This window comes from Benincasa hispida, chromosome 12 (genome assembly GCF_027475165.1).
Source record: "Benincasa hispida cultivar pf3 chromosome 12, pf3_genome.v1.1, whole genome shotgun sequence".
NCBI lineage: Eukaryota > Viridiplantae > Streptophyta > Magnoliopsida > Cucurbitales > Cucurbitaceae > Benincasa > Benincasa hispida.
This window is the reverse complement of record NC_143489.1, coordinates 36,524,160-36,535,055: the sequence shown is the minus strand read 5'-3', so window position 1 is coordinate 36,535,055 and position 10,896 is coordinate 36,524,160. Positions and strand designations below refer to the sequence as shown.

General features: G+C 33.3%; 1 protein-coding gene across 3 annotated transcripts; it reads right to left on the bottom strand.

The window, feature by feature from the left end:
• Window positions 1–3,614: 3,614 nt before the first annotated feature.
• On the bottom strand, window positions 3,615–9,176 carry PFD5 (prefoldin 5). Of its 3 annotated transcripts, XR_016525064.1 has the most exons (6): window positions 8,789–9,115; window positions 8,549–8,652; window positions 7,661–7,738; window positions 6,206–6,774; window positions 5,799–5,907; window positions 3,615–4,015 (listed from the first exon to the last, which is right to left on the bottom strand). XR_016525064.1 is itself a non-coding variant. In XM_039019966.2 (4 exons), the coding sequence occupies exons 1-4, from the start codon at window positions 9,000–9,002 to the stop codon at window positions 3,932–3,934; spliced, it is 480 nt and encodes a 159-aa protein (XP_038875894.1). In that variant the 5' UTR covers window positions 9,003–9,176; the 3' UTR covers window positions 3,615–3,931. The 3 variants fall into 3 exon arrangements, 1 of the variants encoding a protein (XP_038875894.1); XR_016525065.1 differs by lacking the exons at window positions 3,615–4,015; window positions 5,799–5,907 and having other exon boundaries at window positions 6,206–6,487; window positions 6,620–6,774; XM_039019966.2 differs by lacking the exons at window positions 5,799–5,907; window positions 6,206–6,774 and having other exon boundaries at window positions 8,789–9,176.
• Between the last annotated feature and the right edge of the window lie 1,720 nt (window positions 9,177–10,896).

Sequence of the window (10,896 nt, the reverse complement as noted above, 5' to 3'; positions counted from 1 at the left end):
CACATATTGGCTTAATGTTCGAGATAAATCACAATATATATCATAAATTTCATTTACATCACATTATATATATCATACATACCATATACTTATTTGTTGAGATTTTATTTCTTTTGTTTAATTGAAGAGAGAAAATGTATTTAATAAAATTTTATTTTCTATTTACGTTGGTTTCATGTATCAACTTATTGATTTATCTGACGGATTCATATATATACCTTAAAACATTTTGTTAGGTATTTGAAAATACTCTGACCAATATACGAAATGTACTACATTATATAAATTAGAGTTTAACTCAATGCTTGACATAAATCACTGTATAAACCAATAAAAGAAATTTATCACGGTGTATAACCACATATTGGTTTAATGTTCGACATAAATCACAATATATATCATAAATTTCATTTACATCATGTTATATATATCATATATATCATTTAGATAGTAAAAAATCTCAACAAATCAAAATGTATATATATCATAATACATTAAGTCTAAATAATAATAATAAAAAAAAACTCTCATTTATATCAAATAAACAAATACATATATCACAATATATATCAAATTTCCTATAAAGTAGAAACTGAAAAAAAAGTATATATATCACAGTATATATCAAATATATATATAAGGGTTGTGAGAGAAAAATTGAAGAGTGTGAAAAGTTGTAGATATTTGAAAAATATTATGATTTAATATATTTTTCTTAAAAAAGTACGCCTCATTTAAAATTCTTTTTCTCCTTCATATTTTAGAAAATGTATAATTAATTTATTGTTGGGGACTAGATGGTAATTTGGCCACAATTTTATTATAATTTTTTAAGAAAGTTAGACATTCTTGTAAATAAGAAAAAACTCGAATATTAATGAAATATAAGTCTCTTATTAGGCCTCATGTGTAGAAAGCCCTTTTTTTAAGTATAAAAATTGAATTCTTAGTCAAATTCTAAAAACAAAAAAAGTTTTTAATTTTTTTTTATTTTTCAAAACGTAATCTAATTTTTGAAAACATTGGTAGAAATTAATAATAAAATAAGAGATTTAGAAGTAGGAAGAGCTAAAAATCAAAGGTCAAATGATTATCAATCGAAACCTAAATTATTTTAGTAGTGTTGTCATGGACATGGATTAAGATTTCATGAGTTTACTGAGGTTGTTTGGAACGTTGAGTTGAGATAAGATATCTGAAGGATATGTCTTTGTGGAATTCATATATTTGTGAAGTTTATATGTCTATGTTTAGGGTGCAAAGTTAAGTACATATGTATGGATATCTGATGCAGTTTTTTGAACTCTAAATAATATGCTTTTATGATTACTATTTTTTAAAAAACATTTTCATTCAATAATTTTATCAAACTTTGTTTGAATAAAATATGGATTGCAATTTTTTCTTTTAATTTTTAAAACTTTTCTCTTTCTTTCTTTTTTTGGGCAATAAACAACAATTAACCTATTAACTTTTCTTGTAGAAATGTGGTTAAATAAAATAAGAAACTAAAGCGAAATCAAAACTTTTGATTATACTAATTTTTCTCTATGAATTTCATTACCATCTTCTTCTTCTTTTTTTTTTTTCTATTGTTACTCTATATTTTTACTATGTCATGAATTTTTTTTAATTAAATCTCCTCCATCATTATAACAAAAATGTCACCACATTTCTTCAACAGTTTCACTTTCAGTTCCTTTAAATTCTAGAGGACATTAGAGAACAAATCTCTATTTTTCACTAATTCATGCTGGAAAATACCAATGGATCATCACATTTCTTCAATAATTTCACGTTCATTTTCTTTAAATTTAGAGGATATCAAAGAACAAATCTTTATTTTTCACTAATTCTTGCTGGAAAAATGTTCTAGGAATTTTTTTTTTTCATTTTATGAGGTTTTTTTTTTCATTTTTTTGTTATATGTTACATATTTTTCAACTACATACATACTTTTCGTTTAAATATTCTTAACATTCATTTGATATGTGAATTCATTATGTATAAATATTGCACTTACTGTAGAAAAAATAATATTTTTTATATAATCAACCCTACAACATACTTTAACAGTTATCAGTCTTATAGTAGTCGGAAGTGGTTGTCGAAGATGATTTTTGCTGGAGTTTGTAGTCGGAGGTGTTTGTCAGAGCCTAAAGTTGGTCGCATGAAGGTGTATTGGAGTTGGTTGTCGAAGTTTGGCATCGAAGGTGGTTTTCGAATCCCGAAGTTGGTCAGGCGAAAGTGGTCATCAAAGTTGATCATTGAAGATGATTTTCGGTGGAGATTGTAGTCGGGGGTGACTATCGGAGCCCAAAGTTAGTCGCATGAAGGTGGTATTAGAGTTGGTTGTCGGAGTTAAGCCCCGAGTTGGTCGTCAGAGTTGCTCGCTCAAAGGTGACCATCGAAGGTGATTTTCATCAAGTTTGTAGTCAAAGGTGGTTGTCAGAGCCTATGAAGGTGGTTGTTGGAGTTGGTCATCGAAGTTTGTTATTGAAGCAAATTGATCATTGGAGGTGGTTGTTGAAGGCCAAAATTGGTTGTTGGAGTTGTTATTAGAGGTGGTTATCGAAGCTCGGAGTTGGTCGTCGAAGTTGTCATCGGAGGTAATTATCAAAGCTCGGAGTTAGTTCTCGAAGTGTGATAGCGGTCGATGGGTGGAGTTATTTAAAACATGGGAAGAAGGTAAAGTTAGGGTGAGTTGGGATGAGTTGGTAAAATATACCAACTCAACTCCACCAATATTTAAAGTTGGTAGGCTAAACAATGAGTTGGTATATTATACCTACTCAACTCAACTCAACTCATGTTGATGAGTCAAACACTCTCTAAATGACAATCAACAACATAAGAACAAATGAAAACCAACCCTTTCAACTTATCATGTAAACCCCTTACTACTAAGGAAGTTTTTTAAGGAAGTTTTGAACGTTTGACTAACATTTAAAAAGAATTTTTTTACAAACCAATTAAGAGCATGTGTAGGAGTGATTTCACTGATACAAAAATTACATTTGTACAAACTTAAATATTAAATTAACTTTGAGTAATTAAAAGCATCTTTTAGAATAATTTTTTCCCAAACATGCACTAAATTGACAAGCAAACCAAGCCAATTGAAGATTTCAATAAATTCAACCCCTATACTCGTTATCATTGAGAAAGAGGGTAACCAAATTGAATTTAAGAAAATTTTCACAAATAGAAAAAATGTCAAATTATTTATAAAAATAGTAAAAAGAAAAATATACTGATAGACTTCTATCAACGTCTATCAATGATAGAAATTGATAGAAGTCTATCATTGACAGACTGGTAGAACTTTACCAGTGTCTATCAGTTATAGAAACTGATAGAAGTCTAAAATGATTAAATTTTGTTATTTTGTATAAATAATTTTCCTTATTTTTATATTTTTTGAAATTTCCCCCTGAATTTATCCCCAAACCCCCAGATATTGGCCCTTTCTACGGCGAATGCAAGTTATTTGATATATCAAATCTCATTAGGAGGGAAAAAAACAAAAACAAAAACAAAATCTCTACATATGAAATTGATGGGGCAAAAATTCTTCAGAAACAAATTCATGTGACAGAAAGGCCAACTAAAAATGCACAACATTCATATCATGGATTGAATAAAGAAGAGTCATTAAATCTTCTTTCAACAGGTTCTAGTGGCCGTATAGATCTTCCTCTCCTCACCTGTCACTACATATAAGAGAAATGGAAATTCTAACCATCCAATGAGTACTTGAAGAAGTTGACCTGAACCGACCGACTCCTCGAATATGACCTGAACCCGACCCTCTTATTTCATCCACATATCTCTACCCTGTAAAAGTTTTGGTATTACGAAATTCTTCAAGGGTTGTGTTTAACTAACCAATCAATCCCTTACATATTACATGGTATGGTCACACATCTTCCTATATCGTAGCAGCCATTTGCTTTAGTTTTGCTTGTAAGATCACCCCAGCTTCATCTGCTACTTTCTTCTTTTTAGTAGCAATCTGCATGTTGAAATGGTAAAATAATCAAAATATACATTTTTCCAAGGAAATAAATGTTTTTTTTTAATATCTATGAGGCATCTAGACCAACTTGCTTTCACCTCGGCCAATTTCATAAGAAAACCCACTTGACTCTACAATATTTGGATGCCAAGAAAATTCTAGGATATTAGATCTAGATAGGTAGCTACCATAGATTAAACTCATTGCTAAATACATGATCTGACCACTTATCCTATGATGGTTAGGAAATAAAACAAATTAAATGTATATTTACTCTTTTTTATCTGAAACTGAGGCCAGCACCAACTTGGTTCTCACCCGATGGTAGCCCACCCCTCTAGTTCCCAAAAAGACTTTATGTCCAAGGTTGGCTCTTCAAGGGACAAGGACATGTTTAGGGCTTTTTTTATTTATTATTATTATTATTTAAACGGAATCAGAACTTTCCATTGATATAATGAAAAGAGATTAATGCTCAAAATACAATGAAAAAAATAGCAAGAAAAATATGATACAATAAAAAAGAAAGAAAGGTCACTAGGTGCATCCGAATATCTCAACTAGGTGAACCCATTGTATCCTCTTCATATCCTTATACATGAGTTCCAAAGAGACTTAAGAACATGATTACACAGAAAATAAAAGCTTTCCAGTTAAGACATCCTGAATTGAGTATTCCACAAAATCCCGAAGCTTATGCTATAGCGTTGCTGAACAATTGAGAGATCCACCAAACAATATCCAAGTCAGAATATTGAATCTCTTTGGTTAGGACCATTACTACTAGGGAACTCAAGCTCGTAATTCACACTCACCTAAAATCTAGCAAATGCAAATGTAAACAGCAGAAACCTATGGAAGTGATCAAAGGCTCGAACTGTGCCAGACAAAGTGTTCAGTAGTTCAATTGGCAAAACAAAATTTCAAGTATACTTAAAATGTCAGTTAGTGAATGGGTAATTGGATCTACAATGATTGAGAGAATTAGCTTTGGAGTTTCAGTTGTCTGAACTACACTAAAAATGTCAGTGAATAGATAATTGGATATACGTTGTTCGTTGGAATTAGCTTTGACAAGTTCGTCAATTGTCTGAACTCAGGCCAAAATGATCGACTCGACTATACTTTTGAGTTTGGATTGCCTAGGGTGATGAAACATGGCCAGCCATACATGTGCTGAGGTGCACCTTAGCCTACATTCCCTGATAGCTATATGATGACAAAAGTGCCCTTTAACCACCTAGGTTCCCATGGAATTCTGTCATCTACTGGAACCGTCCTTTAGGATTCAAAACCCATCGTCAAGCCAAAGAAGTGTGGTTCATTCGATTAATTCCTAACTCTCAATCTATCTTTGAGATGTTTGGATTTTTCAAAACTTCATGGACATGCACGAGAGAAATATTATATCCCCGAGCTAGCAAGTTTCTTGCAGTGACTGCTTTATAATCAAGGGATTCAAGATTACGAGTTATACTTGAAGACTTGAATTTATACAATCTTTAGCTGAGTGGTCGCTAAAAATCTGGATCCTCCTTCCTCTCTCAGTTCCTTATCAATATTGATACGCTATGATGTGAGCTCGAACTCCATATTTCATCCCATGTTGAACCCACTTGGATTAACTACTCACCTTGACGAGTCAATCAAACTTGTGGGAACTATTCTACAAAGTAAAGATGATACGTGGTACATGTCAAATATCCTAGAAGTACAGCCTAAACTTACGGGTAGTGACCACTCACACAAGCACCTACTTCGAAATTTATGAGTTGAGTACCTTGCCTCAATGTCGAGGAGGCCTTTGCTAACAATACACGGGAAATAATTGGCCTTCGTTCACATGTCCCCGGGAAAGTTTCTGCTCATGTTCCTCGTTAACAAAGAATCTGCTAACAGCATAAGCTTACATACACTCCTGGATAAATTAAATAAAAATTCTCTCTCCATTCTTGGGTTTTTGATAGGAGAGGAAACAGTGAAGAGCATGGGTTTTTTTTAACTTAAGGTGCGCAATAAACAAATTCAAATGAAAATTCTACAAATAGAAAGTTATATATATTTTTTTTTATAAGAAACAGAGAAATGCATTAAGCCGTGAAAGAAAGGAACAACCTAAGGGCGGAGGTTGAGGAACAACACCCCCCCCCCCCCCAAAAAAAAAAAAACGAAATCAAACAAGCCCACCGTATTATAAGGAGGGAAGACCACTGCCACTTGACAAGATGAGAAGCCAGTTTAAAACTCCCACCATCCCACACAAAATCTCTAATAATCTTCTCCATCCTGTTGATATAACACTTAGGGGCCTTCGGCAAAGAAAAGAAATAACACAATAAACTGTTAATAACCGATTGTTCAAGAGTTAACCTCCCTTCTTTAGAAAGGACCAAACCGCACCATTTATCAATTTTCTTTTTGAACTTCTCTTCAAGAGCATTCCACCCCACCTTAGAAGCATTTCTTCCTCTGAGAGGGAAGCCCAAATAAATAAAAGGGAAGCAATCAACTTTGCAGCCCAAAAAATCCGCACTAGTAGCAAGCTTATCGGGGCTCAAATTAATCCCAATAGGGAAGTTTTGGAAACATTTAGGGAAAGACCTGAGCCCAGTAGGAACAAGTTGACAACCGACCAACAAGCCCTCAAATTCCCCACACTCCAAGAGCAAAAGATCAACATATCATCTGCATACTGAAGAAGAATAACCTCAACCGAACGCCTACCAAAGGAAAAACCTCTCACCATTCTTCTTTCACTACAGGGAAAGTTATAACATTGTGAATACCATATCATGAAAAACTAAGGAAATTACTAATGCGAATGTTTCAAGAGAATCTTTAAGGATATATCATGTGTTTCCAGAAGGGCTCTCGTCACATAGTGTCCCAAGGGAGCTTTGCACCTATGCATCCCTTTCAAAGAGCTAAATTGAGGTGATATGACATACAATTTGGGGGCTTTGGAGGCCTCACAAGTCACACTCATACAACCAAACTTGGCACTGGCCTTTTGATAAAAAAAAGGCTACCAACAATAGAAGGACTCAGAAATAAATCTACTCATGTGGCTATTCTTCCCTAGCCCTAGATTCCCTATTGACGGTCAGTTCTAGTACCTAAAGTGCCAGTGAGGACTGCTTCAAAATTAAGTGACAGAAATATGTTTACCTCCAATCATAGACATCGCATAAAGTCAAGACAGTAGAACCTAACTTCCTAAACGGAATATCATAGGGTATTTTTGCATTAAAAGGAAGATAAGATTGAAAAAGAAGTTGATAAAACACATTAGAAATAAAGAAAGACAATTGTATATGATAACTCAAATATTTAAGACCTCTTTTAACAACAATGTCACCTTTTCTTTCCTGTTTTAAAAAATATTATACTTGTTCAATCAATTTATGTTGTTTTTTTTTCATGTTTAAAACATTTTTAAAGAAACTGCTAGTTTTTTTAGTTTTAAAAATTTGTTATGATTGTACCAACTACCAACATGATGCTATATTTCATTCACAAATAAGGATGCAGAATTAACAAGAAGGAACTACAATACATGGTTCGGATATCAACACTTCTTTCACTGTTATTTTAAATTGAAAACTTGTTGTTCCATATTGAACTTCAAAGTAGTCACATTACCTCAATTAGTTGGTCAAAATTCGACTTCAGCAATTTGATCTTTCGATCACAGTAATCTTTTCCTTCAGCCATTGTTTTCTGATTCAACCATCAAATCATGAGAACACATTACCAACATCAATACATGATAAACTGATTATTTTTTACAAACATGAATCATGATTCTTTTACTCATTGAGTAATAAGTTCCTCATTGATGATAACAATTGCCATCAATCAATGCTAATTGATTAGAATAAATTCTGATAGGTAGGAAAGATTGATCTACATAAAGTGCCCTATTTAGAAGCTAAATCTACAAGTAAATCATTTGGATCCCGTTTGATAATCATTTGGATTTTAGTTTTTCACTTTTGTTTTCTGAAAAATTAAACTTATAAACACTACTTCCATGAGCTTCTTTATTTTGTTATCTACTTTCTAACAATGTTTTTAAAATTGAAGTCAAGTTTTGAAAACTAAAAAAAATAGTTTTTAAAATCTTGTTATTGGTTTTTAAATTTGGGTAAGACTTAAATGTTATCTTGAAAAAGATGGTGAGGAAACAAGATCAATTTTCAAAATCAAATGGTTATCAAATGGAGTATTGACAACAGAAAGCCAAAGAAAACCACCATGCATCACTCGACAAAAGGCACTACACTAAATTGTGAAAAATACGTAATTGATAACATTTTGTAATATAAGTACATTGCCTATATGTTGGAAAACGAAGTTAAATTTTCAGCAACACTAGTCTCGTTTGGTGAATGAAATCAAATAAACACCAAATAGAATTTCGACCTCTTTTTTTTTTTTTTTTTTTTTGTGAAAAATGCAAGAAAAAAGTAAATCAAGCATTGAAGAATGGAAACCAAACAATGAGGTTCAAAATTCAACGAAACTGACCTCAATGAAGTATCCCGTGCCTACATCTACCAAGACCTTATCGGCCTCATCAAGCGTCCCAGGAACGTAAAGCGACGCAGTAAGCGGCACCAACATCTTCTTGCCTAAAAAACAAGCATTATTGGAAGGGGGGCAAAAAAAAAAAAACCTAATCACCAAATAGTAAAAACAAAATGAAACAGATGAAGGAATTACAGATTAGATTCTGAAGCAGCAGCCATGAAAACAGAGAAAACGAACCTTGAGGACGGAGCGAGAGGTCGTGGAGAGCAGTGGAGGCAATGTCAAGGCGAGAAGTGGCTGTGCGAATGTTGTTAAGGCTGTCGTGAAGGAGATTGACTTCCATATCAGTTTGTTCCTTGAGAGCTTTGAGTTGCTCGACACTCATCTTCTCCAACTCCAACTCCAACGATCTCATCCCTTCGCCGGCGCTGCCTCCTTTTCTCGACGCCATTGATTCACTTTCCTCAATCTCACAACTCTCTACAATCTGCGAGTTCCACACCAGATTTCTTTCTTCTTGACCTTTCTTTGATGAACGGGTCTACCGGTTCGGTTCGAATCAAAAATTTGAAAAAAAAAAAAAAAAAAAAAACTTATATTTCATATTTTCACATATTTGTTTGGTAGAGGAATTCAAAAATTGAATTCAAATCTAAACCATTGTAAATCACTTATATTTGCTCACCAAATGTTAATCGACATTAAAATATTATTTATTTATTTATAAACATATTTTATATTAAAAAATACATAATTATTGTTTGAAAAATCCTCGTAGATGGAAAAAATGGCAAATTATTTACAGAATAGCAAAAAAAAAAATGCATTACATAAGAACTATAAACATTTTTAAAAATACCAAAACTATCCTTTTGTGCTCTTTTCATCGCTGATTTCTTTATCCTCAACATTCAATTGAACGATCGGCTCCTTCTTCTTCGAGTTCTACAATCGACTGCGTCTTCTTCTTCTTCGAGTTTTACAATCGACTACTTCTTCTTCTTCTTCGATTGTTGGTCGTCGCAATTCTCTCCCATCCCACGAACATCTTCGCCGTCATGCTTGCAGTTCGCATCAATTTCGCAAAAAATGCCTGAAACCAACCAACAACCATCACAGTTCACTAACTTTTCTTGTTTCTTCCATCAAAATCAAAGAAATCACCTAAATATCTGCAATGGAAACCATTCCAACTCTTTCGAATTTCCATTCCCATCCATGCACAGGTACATTTGTGTATTCAGCTGCATACCGCCTTCTTCCGTGAATATCAATTCTAGGGCATGCTGCCAGAAAAAGTTGTCCCTCAACCCATCCACCAATCCCTGTAGTCCCCTCTTCCACTTTCTCTACCCTGACACTCGACTCTGCCTCTCCGCTGCTTTTCTTGGCGTCTCGGTTTTATTCTGTGGAAAAAGCTTCATTGGCACTTGAGGAATCAACTCATCGGCCAACAATAAGGTGTTTGCCAGTAGCACTATTTGTTGATTAACTAGAGATAAACATCAAATTGAGTGATAGACACTAATAGACTACTATCATCGTCTATCAATGGTAGGTAGTGATAGAAATCAATCAGTGTCTATTATTGTATACCACTGATAGACAATGATAGTAATATGTCACTATCTATCCATATGGATAGAAAGTGATAGTTTATCATTATCTATCAATGATACAAAATAATAGTATTTTATCACTCAATATCAACAATAATTTCTATTAACCTTCTTGTAATTTCTATCAACCTTCATAGTTTTATCAACAAGAGCACTATCTATCAACAAGAACGATACCAATAAGAGCGTTGTCTATTAGCAAAAAGTTCTATCAACAAAAATTCATGCAAGCTTTATTTTATCATTGCCTACCACTGATAGAATGTGTAATCCGTGGACTGATTTGAGACTGATAGGCATTGATAGACTTCTAGGAACATGATCATGGATGAAAAAAATTGTACAAAACTCTAGATTATTCCACCAATGAACAAGCTACACCTAGGAACAAATTACACCAAGGAAAAAAACTGCATCATTAACAAACTCCATCAATGAATATAAAAAATCTCATGTGCCATAAAACTCCATCAGTGAACAAACTCCACATTAAACTGTACACCGATAAAAGTATATTAGTATCCATCATTATGGAAGTTTATCAGTGTCTATCAGTGATAGACACTAATAGAAGTCGATATGTATCTATCACTATAAAAGTCTATCAATGTCTATGTTGGAGTTTGCAAGCAATAAGTGGAAGCAAACAGAATCGTTGTTGGGATTGATACCCTAAACTCTCGTTGGGTCCTGTAGTTTGTAAACACCTGTATTGAAAAAACGCTT

Coding starts and splice junctions, on each gene's coding strand:
- PFD5 (XM_039019966.2), bottom strand. CDS start 9,002: ATGGCGTCGAGAAAAGGAGGCAGCGCCGGCGAAGGGATGAGATCGTTG. Junction 8,653..8,788: donor CCTCTCGCTCCGTCCTCAAG/GTTCGTTTTCTC, acceptor CTTGTTTTTTAG/GCAAGAAGATGTTGGTGCCG. Junction 4,016..7,660: donor ATTTTGACCAACTAATTGAG/GTAATGTGACTA, acceptor TTCAACATGCAG/ATTGCTACTAAAAAGAAGAA.